The 18,714-nt window shown below is 42.8% G+C and overlaps 1 protein-coding gene across 4 annotated transcripts in view; it reads right to left on the bottom strand.

Moving 5' to 3' along the window:
- The window catches only part of LOC128702415 (roundabout homolog 3-like), a 1,608,794-nt gene that overhangs the window by 233,932 nt on the left and 1,356,148 nt on the right, over positions 1-18,714 (bottom strand). For all 4 annotated transcript variants that reach the window (XM_070102079.1, XM_070102082.1, XM_070102081.1 and 1 more), the window contains exon 5: positions 17,464-17,577. In XM_070102079.1, coding sequence (XP_069958180.1) covers positions 17,464-17,577 — 114 coding nt within the window. The remainder of the gene's footprint in view (positions 1-17,463; positions 17,578-18,714) is intronic.

Here is an 18,714-nt window from a genome sequence, read left to right as displayed (position 1 = left end):
ACAAAAGAGGAAGCAAGATTTACAGGGGAATAAGTTTGATGGATGTAGGGAGTAAAAAGTATGGTAGAATCTGTACAAGGCTCATTACTCGCTCATATTCTTTTTCTTAGTCTCTTAACTGAATGACAAATCACAACACTGTATCATCCTTTCCAGAGGATACTAAAGAACACAGCAAATCTCCAAGCCGACATAAACCAGGTCCTTCAGTGGGCGACAGAATACAATATGATGTTCAACGAAGACATATTTCAGTTACTCCGCAATGAAAACAGTCATGAAACAAAATGGAGCAGAGAATAACACACACACAAGTGAAGAGTCGGGGCCAGGAGCTGTGAATCGACCCTTGCAACCACATTTAGTTGAGTACACACACTGCTCAAAAGAACGGAAAAGAAATGTAAGGGACTTACAAGTAACAAAGTCGAAAGTTCTTGCGTTTAAAGATCAAGAGTGTTGCCATAACCCCAATTTTTTGTGTCTTAATGCACGCGACTGGAATAGTGCAGAGTGCGGCATTAAGGTAATGATGCAGTCAAATACTGGCGTCGAAGGTTTAAAGATAATCAGAAAAGCCTTTCACAAGTCATCATATGGAAAGTAATATACACAACCCATATTTATTTCACGCCTTTCAGAGACTAACAAGACCAGTATCTTAAAATAGAGAGGCAGATTAAGCTTGAATCCGCTCATAGGCTACAATATCAGGTTATCAGCATAGAAAGATTAAAGTTAGTCAATGAGACACACAACTTTCGCATGTAAACAGTATTTCTGTTATTAAGTTTAAACCAAAAAACAAAAAACAAATAATACCTACACAGCTTAAAATCAGTCCAAGCTTTTCTCTAGATAAGATTTATTAACTTATAGTAAAGTAATAAAATAATTAACATACAGCTTTCTCTTAACATTCAAACGTTTAACAATGAAGACACACGCATGTTATATATACATAAGAGAACATTATATTAATTTAACCTAGAATAACCAAATTGTTAAATCAAACACTGACTTATTTCTGATCAGAAGAACCATTTTTTAATTATTTCACAAACCAATTTCATTTATAAAATTGGCAGATTACAACTTGCATAACAAAGAGATTGTTTCCTTTGAGGAAAAATATCAGGCCACGGTACGGGTGGGGCTAGAACCCATGGCAAGTGAGTCGTAAAACTCCAGGCCAGTGCGTAAACCATCAAGTTTCAGTTATTCCAAAGAATCCAACGAAACTTGTGCCTACACAGCCTAAACCCGCTAAACGTTTCTTTCATTTCATACGACGCATTAGCCATAGAAGTTTAATGCCGTTCACAGTTACTTTTATCACAGGAAGGCGTTTAACCCGCAGGGGTCATATGCCTGTGGACGGAAGGCAAATTCGATCCAAGGAAGAAAAGACAACTTCAGTTCCTTGAATCAATAACGTAAATACACCTTGAGATTAAAAATAGCAAGACAACAATTTATACCCTCCATTAGATATACCAACCTTTATCTAAAGAAAAAAAGGATACAATACCATGACTAACAATGCATACACAACCCGCACATAGGAGAACCTTGAAACTGGTTAAGTGAAATCTGTCACAAAATAGCAGCGTGAAGCTTGTGTTCATGAAACCAAACAAGTGGTGATAATTTGAAGCCGATCAGAAGAGTCATTCTCTTGGTTTTAATAAGATCCAAGTTTTTATATAACCTTGCCGTGCATAAAATTAAAATTGAGTTTTTTTTTTTACTATTTTAGTTCATCAATAAATTTGGCTGATAATAAGCAAAACTTAATAGGTACTGTCCTGACTAAGATGCATCAACCATTAAATATTGAAGTCGTTCAGAAGAGATAATTTTTTTAAATGCGATTTAACAGAATAAGAAATTCGCATTATTTTAGACACAAATTATCAAATCTGCTACACATCTGAATTTTACTCTCTTCTGTTGTCGAATTACTAGAACGTTTTGAGCGTTTAAAGGGTTTCTGAAGTTATCTACGTCATTTCAAGATGCTGGGAATGGGTTCACCATCTCTGGTATAGGGCAAGTGAACATGCCAAGTGTTCCAAGAATCTGGGTCTCGTTACCGTACGCAAGCGTTGAAAATTTGAAGCCGATTGGATGTAATCTCTAGACTGGTATATTACTGCATACTTGTAGCCACATTTAAAGGTAGGTGAAATTGCGGATCTGGAGAATGTACTTCTGTTAATCCTTGAAAAGTGAATCTATCACACAAATACATTATAATCTATACCTGAAAAATGCTCAAGGGGCTGCTGTTAAATCTCCGAGGTAAAATTATCGATAACACAGACTTGACAGGCGATGAAAAACACTTCCAATGAAAATCAGGTGACCAAGTACAATAAAAGACAACTCAATAAGTGTAAAGTGCCCAAGATTTTTGATCACTCCGTGTTCAGGAGATCCGATAGTCAGTTCCTGATTAGCCGGGCTGTGGTGTCTGTGTTCTACTAGACGCTGCGAACACCAACAGACTGATTTATTATGGCAATATCCAGGAGGAATGATCTGGGACCGGGCAGCGGGGTTAATCGTCGAAATAAACAACAACGGGTAGAACTGATGAAGCAAAAAGTTGGATTTAAATAAGAGAGAATGTGTGGATCAAGTGTTTGCGGTGACGCACATAAGAACAAGTGAATAGTTCTTAGATAAGAGAACATATGTGAGAAGTTCTTAGATTATGGTGAAGATCTCTCTGCTTCATTTATGTATTTCGATTCCTTTTAGGATGGTGAAGGGCTCTTGATCCGAAGAATTGGAACTACCCTCCCCCTAAATCGTATCGACTCCGACTGCCCCCTCTACCCCTCTCGTTACTCAGTAGTGTGCTTAGCGACCTCTATTTCGACCTCATCCAAAAATTTTGGCTTCACGGGTGATGGGAATGTTACATTTTACATCGTGGACCGCACCTCCTGGAACGCCCCTCACACCTCCTGGAACGCCCCTCACACCTCCTGGAACGTCCCTGCTCTTCTATACTAAATATTTCCGACTGCCTTGTAGGCTTTGACCTGCAACGAATTTTAAATATGTTTTGTGAAATGCTGCTCGTGGTCGCTGCCTCACTCTTACTCCTGGAATTTATTTGTTGCTGTAAAGGTTTTGACTGGGAACGATTAACATATTAATGTTGGTACGTAGTATCACAAACTGATGAATAAGACCATTCGCAACACCTGGGTATCTGTGTTGCTGGTGTTTCCTGGCAATAAAGTTACGCATACTTTCTACGTGTCTTATTCACCAACCAAAAACGATTTTTGGATTTTGTGGGTGTGGAACTTTTATGACAATTTTCTGTATAATAATGCATTTTTTTGTAATATATTGGCATTTTTTGCACATTTTTTTCTGCAATTTTTTTCTCGTTGTGCATATAAACCTCACAAAGAATTGGCGCATTTTTGGGATTATGAGAAATATTTGGAAAATGCATACTGTAGAGTGCGATGTGGCTGATGGGGTAGGTAGGAAGTTATTAAAATCTGTACAGATTTCATGTGGAGAGGCACAGGTTAGGGTAAGTAGGGGAGAAGGGGAATATTTTTCACTTAGTGGTTATTAGAAATATGTTATTTCGCCATGGTTTAAGGTCTTTATAGAGGGCGTTACAAAAGAAGTAAATTACGGAGTGGAAGATTTTATAGCTGAAATTTGCTGATGATACACTTTTTTGGGGGGAATCAGAAGGGAAGGACTTGGGAAATAGTTGTAAAAAGTTAACAGTGAACACGGAAATGAGCAAAGCGACGGGAGTAAAAAGTCAAGGGAATGAAATATTCAACCTCAACCTAGAAGGAAAGAGTATAGAGGAAATTAATATATTCAGAAATGAAAATTTATGTAATGACAGATCAGTCTGTGATGATGAGCACAGTAGTCTACAGACTACTGTGCTCATCACAAACTTCAAGGCTGAGGGACTGATCACCTCGCCAAAAATTTTTGAAGATAGTCCTATAGTCTTCTAATCATGTCCTTGAATTTGTGTTCATAAAGCCACTAGATGGCGAAACGTCTACAAATAAATATTCTCATGTGTTGCACATACGAGGGACAGAAAGTAGAGTACAGAGATGCCCGTGAAAAAAAGTGTGTTAATGAATGCAAAATGGAAACTAGATCGGCTAATATTGGTATTAACGGTGTTGAAGAGGCATAACAGCATAAACTTTGAATGTTACACAGAGGTGGAAGCTGGAGGCAGTGGAAATGTGTATCAAATGTGAGGAGTTTTCATGTGGAGAAAAAATTGTGAAGAAATAATTAGACTGTGTATGGGTGTGAGAGGTGTAATTTCTTTAGCGTGGAAGGGGTTCCCGACTTGGTTTATTAATTAAGCAATAATGGAGAAAAATAATATGTTGAAGGTGAATATGGGGTGGATGGAAAATGAAGGGGAAGTCTCAAGAAGAGCTGAAAGAAGGTTTTAAAGATAATTAATTCGTGTGAAACACCTGAGAATCAAGATACCCAAGTGTTGTATATGAGGCTTCTTCGTTAAGTCCGTACTGTATACCATTAATGTAAGGTTTAAAGAAGGTTTTGCACGGTGGGGGTTTGAGTGTCCAGCAGGAGCTGGACGCTCAAGTGGGTGGAGGCGCGCAGTTTCAGGAATGAGGGGGCTTTTGGAGTGTGAGCAAGTGTAGACAGCCTGTACTGTCTGCCAGCTTAGTTCGTATTTCGCGCCACTAAGGTGCTGCCCTCTGGGCCTGCTCCAGGTCTGTGGGAAGCTGGTCCCACACTCACTCACACAGCGGCCTAGCAGCAAGACAGAAGGCTTACTAGCTCTCTCTCGTGGGATGGCCCTCCTGGGCCATGGGCACAACACACAAGCCTGTGTACCCACCACTACATTACTAATAAAGTAAGAAGCCTCGGGAAGACGTTTATAATTCACACCCCGCTTTCAGTTCACCAAATAATCTCATTAAACATTGGTGGGAAGCGGTAGTCGCAGCAGTTGTGTTTGCCCGGAGAGAGGAAGAGGGATGAAGTCATCTTCACTTCATCACCCTATACAAGAAGCATCCATCTCTCAACGAGTTATCCTGATGTTGTGTCTGCACGTTTGAGCATCCAGACACAGGTACAAGCAGGATCTAGCCGAAATTTGCCGAATTTCTTCGGGAATTGTAAGTGGCGTCCCAGTGACCCCATGCTACAGCGTCTCACGCTGTTTCTCAGGTCACGTGTTCAGCGTCACTTGTATGTTGCTGTTGTTGTTCAGCTCAGCACAGCTATTTCAGCAAGCCAGAGGTGAGTTTTGTGATTTCTGCATCCAGTGTGAGTTTCTCCACGTGTTTGTAGGAGGGAGAGGAAGTGGCAGTTTCCACGCCTCACCCACGCTCGCCCTACTCACACCTCACCAGCCTACCACCACTATGTGCATCACTCCCTCTGCTGTGTTTTCTGCTGTTTTTCGTGTGAATTCTTTGCCAGAGCTGTGTATCCGAGTGCCCAAGGCCACTCGAAGCCATGTGGATCAACAAGCCATGTGGATCAGCAAGCCACATGGATCAGGAAGCCACATGGATCAGCAAGCCACGTGGATCAGCAAGTCATGTAGATCAGCAAGCCACGTGGATCAGCAAGCCACGTGGATCAGCAAGCCATGTGTATCAGCATGCCACATAGATCAGGACACCACGTGGATCCCGACGCCATGTGGGTGTGGGCGATGTCACGTGGATCTACAAGCCATGTGGGTTACCAAGCCAGATGTCCCAGGCCACATGCTGTGATCTGCTGCCTGTATCACACTGATGTCACCGACGATGCTGCCCGACTTCACGACGTCACGATGTCCGCCTGACGTCACCTAGAGATGTCTGCTGACGTCACCTCGCGACATCACACCTGACATCACACATGTCACATCGAGTGTTTCTAGTAATTATTTCAGTATTGTCGAGAAGATTGAGAGAAGATATATGTCGTGTGTTAATTAATTCCTCTCAGTCAGTGTTCTCACATGTTAGTGCATAGCTTAGTGCCAGTTTTGTGCACAGAAAAGCATCATTTGCTAGTTAAGCCATGTTGTACCGCATGTACTGCAGGTGTATGTAAAGTTTTCCCATGTGTACAGTGTGGTCTGAGCCAGACCCTTGTGAAGCACCACTGTTAGTCACCCGGTGTGACCAGCGCGTTTGACAGCTGATATCAGTCAGCCTCTGAGCGTATGAGCCCCCTTGTACAGAAAGCTCTTATGCTCGTCGCTCGTGATGTTCTGCAGAATCGTACTTGCTACGATTCCCATCGAGATTTGTTTCACTTCACCTCCAGACCTTCAGAGTGCAGTTATATGTAGAGAAACAAGTTTGGGGATGCTTAGACTAACCTCTGCTATAATTCCAACTGCCGAGAGTTTGACACTCGTCAAGCCGCAGTTAGCCCTGTAGGCAGGCGCTGTGTCAGCCTCATGTCACAAGCTTCAGTGAGCAGCCTGCACAAAGAAGATGTCACTTTGACTGCTAGCTCACTCGCTGCAGTCTGGTGTATGTTGTTACGACTCTCAGATGTTTCGCCCAGTCGTCTCTGCAACGACTCGCTCCACAACCTCCACAACTCGCTCCACGCTCGCCGGCAGTGACAGCCCAGCAACAGTACCAGTCGAGAAGTGTCCTCCTGAGTCGCTTGCCAGAAGTCCTGCCCAGTTGCCGAGTTTTGTCGACGCCTCACTCGAGGGCACCAGCATGTTGTGCCCTAGGTTGAGTGAAAACCTGCAGCGATTCTTACGATGACTGCTTCACCTTCCAGAGGAGACCGTAACCTGTTACGTCACAGCTCAGCCGCAGCAATGTCTCCTGTGTTGCAGTATCTGTCCAGACGCAGGAAGGCGTGCAGTGATGCCCATCGACGCTCACTGCCTATGACCACAATGTTTAAGCACACCCATGTTTTTTTTCTTCCCTCCCTGTAGGAAGTTTTTTTTTTTCCATGTCCATATGTATATGTTTTTTATTTTGTGTTCTGTGCCCTGTTCCTACGAGAGAGAGAGAGAGTTTTCTTTTACCGCCAGACATGGTCGGGACGACCATGTGGTAGGTGGCCGAGCGTATGTAGACAGCCTGTACTGTCTGCCAGCTTAGTTCGTATTTCGCGCCACTAAAGTGCTGCCCTCTGGGCCTGCTCCAGGTCAGTGGGATGCTGGGGCCACACTCTCACTCACACAGCGGCCTAGCAGGAAGGCACAAGGCCTACTAGCTCTCTCCTCTCGTGGGATGGCCCTTCCGGGCCATGGGCACAACACACAAGCCTGGTACCCACCACTACATTTGCAAAAGTAAGAAGTGACGTCTCCGAAGACGTTTATAATTCACACCCCGCTTGCAGCATTACCAATAATCTCGTTATACAAGGCAGAAGTAGGAGGTACAGTGCCTGCACTTTGAAATACGGGTGGGCATAATGTAATTTAGTGGGTCACTGGTTATGAAGTCATTGGACTGCCAGAAATAGTGTGTAACGAGTAATGGTGAATGTTTTCTCTTTTATGCTACCATGTCTGGAGTATACAGAACATGTGTTAGACAAAGGTGTGTATATCTTGTATCCTGGTGTGCATATCTTGTATCACGGTGTGTATATCTTGTATCATGGTGTGTATATCTTGTATCATGGTGTGTATATCTTGTATCATGGTGTGTATATCTTGTATCATGGTGTGTATATCTTGTATCATGGTGTGTATATCTTGTATCATGGTGTGTATATCTTGTATCATGGTGTGTATATCTTGTATCATGGTGTGTACATCTTTCACTATGAGATAAAGTCAGATATCATGCGAGATTTTAAAGTTAAACCACACAGGTTCCTTGATGCCGGTGAAGGGGACTCTTGATCCAAGGAAGTGGGCCAGTCCCCCCTCTCCCTTGGCACTGTGTCACAAGATTCCAAGTGCCAACAGGAATGCAACTTGACACTGTTTCTGAGTCACCTTCCACCCTGAGCTGCCGTCGGGAATACACCTAAATCTTGTTTGTGCTATCAATGGATTTATTTCATGAAGCGCTAAATCCGTGGGGGTCATTCAGTGCAAAGGGCATAAACCTTGGTAATAGACATCAACAACACTGGTTAACAAAGACGTGAGATAACTTTAGGACATTTATTAGAAAACGTTTCGGTCCTGGGACCTTGATCACTTCTAGAAGTAATCAAGGTGCCAGTATGTGTCATAATATTTGTTCAAGTGTCTTTCTCGGCCATTGCAAAGGAGGTTCGATCCTCCGTCTGTAAACACGGAGACAAGCTTATACCCATGGCCTAAATACAAGCTTTTATTAATGCTGGTGGATATAAGTTAACTATTGTTACTATTAAATTATATTCATAAGGAAGAGCTAAAACCGTACGGACGACACAGAGCCTTCGGAATGGAAGGTGATCATGTTTCATAAGAGAGGGTAGCTCGAATTCCTTGGAATCAAGAATACGTCAGCACCATCAAGGGTAGTTGTTCTTGAAGCAGCCAGTGAATAGAAAACCACGGTACGGGTGGGGTTAGAATCCATGGAAAGTGAGTCTCAAAACTCCAGGCCAGTGCATAATATCCACTGGTCCAGTGGTTTACGTATTGGCCTGGAGTTTTACGACACACTCGCAATGGGTTCAAACCCTCTCCCGTACCGTGGTTTGTTTACGATCGTGTTATTATGATTTCGCTAGTCATGAGGAGCCGGTGGTTCGAGTCCTACACGATATCACATTCATTGTTCCTGTTGCAAGCTTGTGCAGTTTCCCTCTCGAAATATCGTATGTTAACTTCTACACGATATGTAAAGGTGTACAAGTCATGGTGTACACGATATGTAAAGGTGTACAAGTCATGGTATACGTGATATGTAAAGGTGTACAAGTCATGGTGTACACGATATGTAAAGGTTTACAAGTCATGGTGTACACGATATGTAAAGGTGTACAAGTCATGGTGTACACGATATGTAAAGGTGTACAAGTCATGGTGTACATGATATGTAAAGGTATACAAGTCATGGTGTACGCGATATGTAAAGGTGTACAAGTCATGGTGTACGCGATATGTAAAGGTGAACAAGTCATGGTGTACATGATATGTAAAGGTGTACACGTCGTGGTTTACGTATGTAAAGGTGTACAAGTCATGGTGTACACGATATGTAAAGGTGTACAAGCCATGGTGTACACGATATGTAAAGGTGTACAAGTCATGGTGTACACGATATGTAAAGGTGTACAAGTCATGGTGTACGCGATATGTAAAGGTGTACAAGCCATGGTGTACATATGTAAAGATGTACAAGTCATGGTGTACGCGATATGTAAAGGTGTACAAGATATGTAAAGGTGTACAAGTCATGGTGTACGCGATATGTAAAGGTGTACAAGTCATGGTGTACACGATATGTAAAGTTGTACAAGTCATGGTGTACACGATATGTAAAGTTGTACAAGTCATGGTGTACACGATATGCAAAGTTGTACAAGTCATGGTGTACGCGATATGTAAAGGTGTACAAGTCATGGTGTACATATGTAAAGGTGTACAAGTCATGGTGTACATATGTAAAGGTGTACAAGTCATGGTGTACGCGATATGTAAAGGTGTACAAGATATGTAAAAGTGTACAAGTCATGGTGTACGCGATATGTAAAGGTGTACAAGTCATGGTGTACGCGATATGTAAAGGTGTACAAGTCATGGTGTACACGATATGTAAAGTTGTACAAGTCATGGTGTACACGATATGTAAAGTTGTACAAGTCATGGTGTACACGATATGTAAAGTTGTACAAGTCATGGTGTACGCGATATGTAAAGTTGTACAAGTCATGGTGTACGCGATATGTAAAGTTGTACAAGTCATGGTGTACGCGATATGTAAAGTTGTACAAGTCATGCTGTATGCGATATGTAAAGGTGTACAAGTCATAGTGTACATATGTAAAGGTGTACAAGTCATGGTGTACATATGTAAAGGTGTACAAGTCATGGTGTACATATGTAAAGGTGTACAAGTCATGGTGTACATATGCAAAGGTGTACAAGTCATGGTGTACATGATATGTAAAGGTGTACAAGATATGTAAAGGTGTACAAGTCATGGTGTACGCGATATGTAAAGGTGTACAAGATATGTAAAAGTGTACAAGTCATGGTGTACAAGATATGTAAAGGTGTACAAGTCATGGTGTACGCGATATGTAAAGGTGTACAAGTCATGGTGTACACGATATGTAAAGTTGTACAAGTCATGGAGTACACGATATGTAAAGTTGTACAAGTCATGGTGTACACGATATGTAAAGTTGTACAAGTCATGGTGTACGCGATATGTAAAGTTGTACAAGTCATGGTGTACGCGATATGTAAAGTTGTACAAGTCATGGTGTACGCGATATGTAAAGTTGTACAAGTCATGGTGTACGCGATATGTAAAGTTGTACAAGTCATGGTGTACATATGTAAAGGTGTACAAGTCATGGTGTACATATGTAAAGGTGTACAAGTCATGGTGTACATATGTAAAGGTGTACAAGTCATGGTGTACATATGCAAAGGTGTACAAGTCATGGTGTACATATGTAAAGGTGTACACGTCGTGGTTTACGTATGTAAAGGTGTACAAGTCATGGTGTACACGATATGTAAAGGTGTACAAGTCATGGTGTACACGATATGTAAAGGTGTACAAGTCATGGTGTACACGATATGTAAAGGTGTACAAGTCATGGTGTACATATGTAAAGATGTACAAGTCATGGTGTACGCGATATGTAAAGGTGTACAAGATATGTAAAGGTGTACAAGTCATGGTGTACATATGTAAAGGTGTACAAATCATGGTGTACATATGTAAAGGTGTACAAGTCATGGTGTACGCGATATGTAAAGGTGTACAAGATATGTAAAAGTGTACAAGTCATGGTGTACAAGATATGTAAAGGTGTACAAGTCATGGTGTACGCGATATGTAAAGGTGTACAAGTCATGGTGTACACGATATGTGAAGCTGTACAAGTCATGGTGTACACGATATGTAAAGTTGTACAAGTCATGGTGTACACGATATGTAAAGTTGTACAAGTCATGGTGTACGCGATATGTAAAGTTGTACAAGTCATGGTGTACGCGATATGTAAAGTTGTACAAGTCATGGTGTACGCGATATGTAAAGTTGTACAAGTCATGGTGTATGCGATATGTGAAGGTGTACATATGTAAAGGTGTACAAGTCATGGTGTACATATGTAAAGGTGTACAAGTCATGGCGTACATATGTAAAGGTGTACAAGTCATGGTGTACATATGCAAAGGTGTACAAGTCATGGTGTACATGATATGTAAAGGTGTACACGTCGTGGTTTACGTATGTAAAGGTGTACAAGTCATGGTGTACACGATATGTAAAGGTGTACAAGTCATGGTGTACACGATATGTAAAGGTGTACAAGTCATGGTGTACATATGTAAAGGTGTACAAGTCATTGTGTACGCGATATGTAAAGGCGTACAAGCCATGGTGTACATATGTAAAGATGTACAAGTCATGGTGTACGCGATATGTAAAGTTGTACAAGTCATGGTGTACACGATATGTAAAGTTGTACAAGTCATGGTGTACACGATATGCAAAGTTGTACAAGTCATGGTTTACGCGATATGTAAAGGTGTACAAGTCATGGTGTACATATGTAAAGGTGTACAAGTCATGGTGTACGCGATATGTAAAGGTGTACAAGATATGTAAAAGTGTACAAGTCATGGTGTACAAGATATGTAAAGGTGTACAAGTCATGGTGTACACGATATGTGAAGCTGTACAAGTCATGGTGTACACGATATGTAAAGTTGTACAAGTCATGGTGTACGCGATATGTAAAGTTGTACAAGTCATGGTGTACATATGTAAAGGTGTACAAGTCATGGTGTACAAGTCATGGTGTACATATGTAAAGGTGTACAAGCCATGGTGTACGCGATATGTAAAGGTGTACAAGTCATGGTGTACATATGTAAAGTTGTACAAGTCATGGTGTACACGATATGTAAAGGTGTACAAGTCATGGTGTACGCGATATGTAAAGGTGTACAAGTCATGGTGTACACGATATGTAAAGTTGTACAAGTCATGGTGTACACGATATGTAAAGCTGTACAAGTCATGGTGTACACGATATGTAAAGGTGTACAAGATATGTAAAGGTGTACAAGTCATGGTGTACACGATATATAAAGTTGTACAAGTCATGGTGTACACGATATGCAAAGTTGTACAAGTCATGGTGTACATATGTAAAGGTGTACAAGTCATGGTGTACATATGTAAAGGTGTACACGTCATGGTGTACATATGTAAAGGTGTACAAGTCATGGTGTACATATGTAAAGGTGTACAAGTCATGGTGTACATGATATGTAAAGGTGTACACGTCGTGGTTTATGTATGTAAAGGTGTACAAGTCATGGTGTACAAGTCATGGTGTACATGATATGTAAAGGTGTACAAACCATGGTGTACGCGATATGTAAAGGTGTACAAGTCATGGTGTACACGATATGTAAAGGTGTGCAAGTCATGGTGTACGCGATATGTAAAGGTGTACAAGATATGTAAAGGTGTACAAGTCATGGTGTACGCGATATGTAAAGGTGTACAAGTCATGGTGTACACGATATGTAAAGTTGTACAAGTCATGGTGTACACGATATGTAAAGGTGTACAAGTCATGGTGTACGCGATATGTAAAGGTGTACAAGTCATGGTGTACACGATATGTAAAGTTGTACAAATCATGGTGTACACGATATGTAAAGGTGTACAAGATATGTAAAGGTGTACAAGTCATGGTGTACGCGATATGTAAAGGTGTACAAGATATGTAAAGGTGTACAAGTCATGGTGTACAAGATATGTAAAGGTGTACAAGTCATGGTGTACACGATATGTAAAGGTGTACAAGTCATGGTGTACGCGATATGTAAAGGTGTACAAGTCATGGTGTACACGATATGTAAAGGTGTACAAGTCATGGTGTACGCGATATGTAAAGGTGTACAAGATATGTAAAGGTGTACAAGTCATGGTGTACGCGATATGTAAAGGTGTACAAGTCATGGTGTACATATGTAAAGGTGTACAAGTCATGGTGTACATGATATGTAAAGGTGTACAAGCCATGGTGTACATATGTAAAGGTGTACAAGTCATGGTATACATGATATGTAAAGGTGTACACGTCATGGTGTACATATGTAAAGGTGTACAAGTCATGGTATACATGATATGTAAAGGTGTACACGTCATGGTTTACATATGTAAAGGTGCACAAGTCATGGTGTACATGATATGTAAAGGTGTACAAGCCATGGTGTACATATGTAAAGATGTACAAGCCATGGTGTACATGATATGTAAAGATGTACAAGCCATGGTTTACGCGATATGTAAAGGTGTACACATGTGTACACGCTTTATCAAGGTGTACACTGTCAGTGTGTGCACGATATGTCATGGTGCACGATATACGGTGTAAACGATGTCATGGTGTACATATGTTATAGTGCACTCGATATAGCAAGTTGCATATAGTACAGCCATGTGTAAGCGATATAGCTAGGTGTACACCACACAGCAAGGTGTACACCACACAGCAAGGTGTACACCACACAGCAAGGTGTACACCACACAGCAAGGTGTACACCACACAGCAAGGTGTACACCACATAGCAAGGTGTACACCACACAGCAAGGTGTACACCACATAGCAAGATGTACACATAGCAAGGAGTACACCACGTAGCAATGTGTACACCACTAGCAAGGTGTACACATAGCAAGTTGTACACCACGTAGCAAGATGTACACCACGTAGCAAGGTGTACACATAGCAAGGTGTACACCACATAGCAAGGTGTACACCACGTAGCAAGGTGTACACCACGTAACAAGATGTACACGCAGAAAGCTGTACACAATACATGAAGATTAAGAGAACATTAACCGAAATTTAAGTATGTATCGTATACGAAGGTTTACTGTACATTTCCAGACGATTATCATACCATATATCAGAGCATGTTATACACGTTACGTATATATGATATATACTAATGTATATAACAAGATGTATATAATATTTATCAAGCTATGTGAAAGGTATTTATTAATTTATTTATGCGAATACTCAACAGAATTACAAATTAAAATATACTGCCGTACCTTTTTTAAGTTACAATTCTCGTGAATTCATAACTTTGTCCAATGATTTAAATTACTGTTATTGCTGTTATTAATTATTTCACGCATTGAAACCGTATAGGTCACACAGCATGACACAATGAACGACTGCTTTCAAAAACTTCCCGCACGGGAGACTCGAACCAATGGCAAGGATGTACACTTAACTGCCGGCATGGCTCAGTGGACAACGCACTGGCCTGCTGGTACACTTAACTGCCGGCATGGTTCAGTGGACAACGCACTGGCCTGCTGGTACACTTAACTGCCGGCATGGTTCAGTGGACAACGCACTGGCCTGCTGGTACACTTAACTGCCGGCATGGTTCAGTGGACAACGCACTGGCCTGCTGGTACACTTAACTGCCGGCATGGTTCAGTGGACAACGCACTGGCCTGCTGGTACACTTAACTGCCGGCATGGTTCAGTGGACAACGCACTGGCCTGCTGGTACACTTAACTGCCGGCATGGCTCAGTGGACAACGCACTGGCCTGCTGGTACACTTAACTCAGTGGACAACGCACTGGCCTGCTGGTACACTTAACTGCCGGCATGGCTCAGTGGACAACGCACTGGCCTGCTGGTTTTAAGACTGGCGTGCCGCGGGTTCGTGCCGTCACTGCGGTGAGTTACCAGATAAACTATAGTAAATTTTTTAACTTTCTAGTAAAAATGTGAAGGTCTGAGAGTATTGTTGCCATCAGTTATTGGTTGTAGCTTTTTTTTTTTAATTTATTTAGCAGATAAGTTTTATTTTAAATATTAAAAATGTTGTGAAAGTTGTCAGCTTTTAATTAAAACTTTCAATGTATATTTTGAACTTTGTTCAGGGCTACAGACACCGTGGGAGGCCAAGAGCTGCGACATTCATTCTTGATACTGTGTCCCAGAATGGACCGAAACGTCGACTTAAGTTCCTTATCTAAAACGTGGATTAGTTCTCAAGTAGCTATTGTGTTATTCAAAGATGATATAATAATCAAACTAAGCTGTAAACTCGCAAGGGCCATACAACGCTGTTATTGAAGGATAACCTTCGCTTTGCTGGGATAGCTTTAGAAGAGGTTTCTCTCTGTTTTAAACCATTATTAAATTGCGACTTAATGGTCCCAGGAAGGATCGAAACGTCATCTGAAGTTTCCTCTTCAAAGTGTGAGTTATTCCTCTATCTCTTTCCCTACCTCTTTCCCCTCCCTCAATCCCTTCTTCCCTGCCTCTTTCCCCTCCCTCAATCCCTTCTTCCCTGCCTCTTTCCCCTCCCTCAACCCCTTCTTACCTACCTCTTTCCCCTCCCTCAATCCCTTCTTACCTACCTCTTTCCCCTCCCTCAATCCCTTCTTCCCTGCCTCTTTCCCCTCCCTCAACCCCTTCTTCCCTACCTCTTTCCCCTCCCTCAATCCCTTCTTCCCTGCCTCTTTCCCCTCCCTCAACCCCTTCTTCCCTACCACTTTCCCCTCCCTCAATCCCTTCTTCCCTGCCTCTTTCCCCTCCCTCAACCCCTTCTTCCCTACCTCTTTCCCCTCCCTCAATCCCTTCTTCCCTACCTCTTTCCCCTCCCTCAACCCCTTCTTACCTACCTCTTTCCCCTCCCTCAATCCCTTCTTCCCTACTTCTTTCCCCTCCCTCAATCCCTTCTTCCCTACCTCTTTCCCCTCCCTCAATCCCTTCTTCCCTACCTCTTTCCCCTCCCTCAATCCCTTCTTCCCTACCTCTTTCCCCTCCCTCAATCCCTTCTTCCCTACCTCTTTCCCCTCCCTCAATCCCTTCTTCCCTGCCTCTTTCCCCTCCCTCAATCCCTTCTTCCCTACCTCTTTCCCCTCCCTCAATCCCTGCTTCCCTACCTCTTTCCCCTCACTCAATCCCTTCTTCCCTACCTCTTTCCCCTCACTCAATCCCTTCTTCCCTACCTCTTTCCCCTCCCTCAATCCCTTCTTCCCTGCCTCTTTCCCCTCCCTCAACCCCTTCTTACCTACTCCATTATTCTCTTTCAACCTCCCTCATTGCATGGAAAACTGTTCCACACTCTCTGTTGTAACTATTATGCAACTGTCGGGTGCTGACAAAACATCAGGACTAGACGAGGTATCACTGTGTTGACATATTTGCAATTTGGCTGCAATGAAAGTGGAAGCATATGTGTATTTCACACATTAAGACAACACTCTGTTGAGCAATTTTTGTGACAACTTTTCGCTCCACGTCGAGCTTTATCAATAACTAAATACAGCATTGAATGGTACGATACGCTGCTATATTATTTTTTGTATTAAGGATTATTTGGAAAGTGTTTGTGTGGGAGGAGGGAGGCTGCCTGGCTGCCTTCAGAGACTGACTTCCCCTGATCTGACACGTAGGAGGTAAGATTGTCATCACTTAGGCACAGCAGGTGGTGTCAAACTGAGGTAGGTGGCGTCACAAGCAACGGCAGGTGGCGTCGCAAGGAACGGTAGGTGGAGTCACAAGCAACGGTAGGTGGAGTCACAAGCAACGGCAGGTGGCGTCACAAGCTATGGCAGGTGGCGTCACAAGCAACGGTAGGTGGCGTCACAAGCTATGGCAGTGGGCGTCACAAGCAACGGTAGGTGGCGTCACAAGCTATGGCAGGTGGCGTCACAAGCTATGGCAGTGGGCGTCACAAGCAACGGTAGGTGGCGTCACAAGCAACGGTAGGTGGCGTCACAAGCTACGGCAGGTGGCGTCACAAGCTATGGCAGGGGGCGTCACAAGCAACGGCAGGTGGCGTCACTAGCTATGGCAGGTGGTGTCACAAACACTTGCTCTGCGCCTGTCCATTTCTTTCAATCTAAAAACATTAGTGCCAGCTTCGTATCATTCTTTGCCAACGATACAAAGATAAAAAAAAGATAGCCAGAGTGCAAGAGAAGGAAAATGCACTACTACAGTTTTCCAGTTGACAAGTTCAATGGTGATCTGGAATTTTTTGTTTTAATACCATTGAAAAAAGCTTCAAGAGACGACTGGAAACCTTAAAAAGGATCCAATAAGCAGAAACAGTGTTGAACATCAAATCTGAAAAAAAGTCTATATCTACACAAAGGTTACTACAAATAGGTACGTTCTCTCTCTCTCTCTCTCTCTCTCTCTCTCTCTCACGTGACCTTACAGCTCTAAGTTCCCCTTTCAACTCTATTCCTTACATCTGCTTCCCTTTACTCCCCTCCCCTTGCCTCACCTCCTGAAGCGATGCAGTAGAGAGTTAAAGCGTCTCCCTCCGTCAACGACCTCAGGACACCACCTTGAATGGGGCGACTGTTGGCGTCCAGCACTACCATCCGGGACGGCACCACTGTGGAGGGAAGATTGTGGTTAGGGACACCACTGTAGAGGGAAGATTGTGGTTAGGGACACCACTGTAGAGGGAAGACTGTGGTTAGGGACACCACTGTAGAGGGAAGATTGTGGTTAGGGACACCACTGTAGAGGGAAGACTGTGGTTAGGGACACCACTGTAGAGGGAAGACTGTGGTTAGGGACACCACTGTAGAGGGAAGATTGTGGTTAGGGACACCACTGTAGAGGGAAGACTGTGGTTAGGGACACCACTGTAGAGGGAAGATTGTGGTTAGGGACACCACTGTACACCACTGTAGAGGGAAGACTGTGGTTAGGGACACCACTGTAGAGGGAAGATTGTGGTTAGGGACACCACTGTAGAGGGAAGATTGTGGTTAGGGACACCACTGTAGAGGGAGGACTGTGGTTAAGGACACCACTGTAGATGGAAGATTGTGGTTAGGGACACCACTGTAGAGGGAAGACTGTGGTTAAGGACACCACTGTAGAGGGAAGATTGTGGTTAGGGACACCACTGTAGAGGGAAGACTGTGGTTAAGGACACCACTGTAGAGGGAAGATTGTGGTTTAGGGACACCACTGTAGCGGGAAGATTGTGGTTTAGGGACACCACTGTGGAGCAAAGATTGTGGTCAGAGGCACCACTTTTTTTTTTATTCACCGGTATTCTCCCGGCCCGGGTCTTTTCCAAGTAGTACCACTGTGGAGAGATGGTGTGAGAGAGAGAGAGAGAGAGAGAGAGAGAGAGAGAGAGAGAGAGAGAGAGAGAGAGAGAGAGAGAGAGAGAGAGAGAGAGAGAGAGAGATAGAGAGTCAACTTATGGCTGCTGTACCACCTGACAGCTGCTCACTCATCTTAGCAAAGATCTTCAACATCCTCAATTAATTTTCCTTACTCAACTTTACCGCCCTCATTTATATGCTTGGCAAGAGCCTCTCACTGCTCTGTCTTTCTGCCTGCTTCTGTCAGTCTGTTTCTGTCTGTGTCTGTCTGCCTGCCTGCATTTTTATGTCTGTATTACGTAGTTCCAAAGTTAATATCACGACTAAGAAGGGTTAATATAAAGAATAAAAAGACAATACCGTGACTGGAACAATACACAGATAACCCGCACTTGGACCATTAACTA

This window comes from Cherax quadricarinatus, chromosome 80 (assembly GCF_038502225.1).
Source record: "Cherax quadricarinatus isolate ZL_2023a chromosome 80, ASM3850222v1, whole genome shotgun sequence".
Lineage (NCBI taxonomy): Eukaryota > Metazoa > Arthropoda > Malacostraca > Decapoda > Parastacidae > Cherax > Cherax quadricarinatus.
Note: the sequence above shows the minus strand (reverse complement) of the source record. Positions and strands in the feature narration are given on the sequence as shown.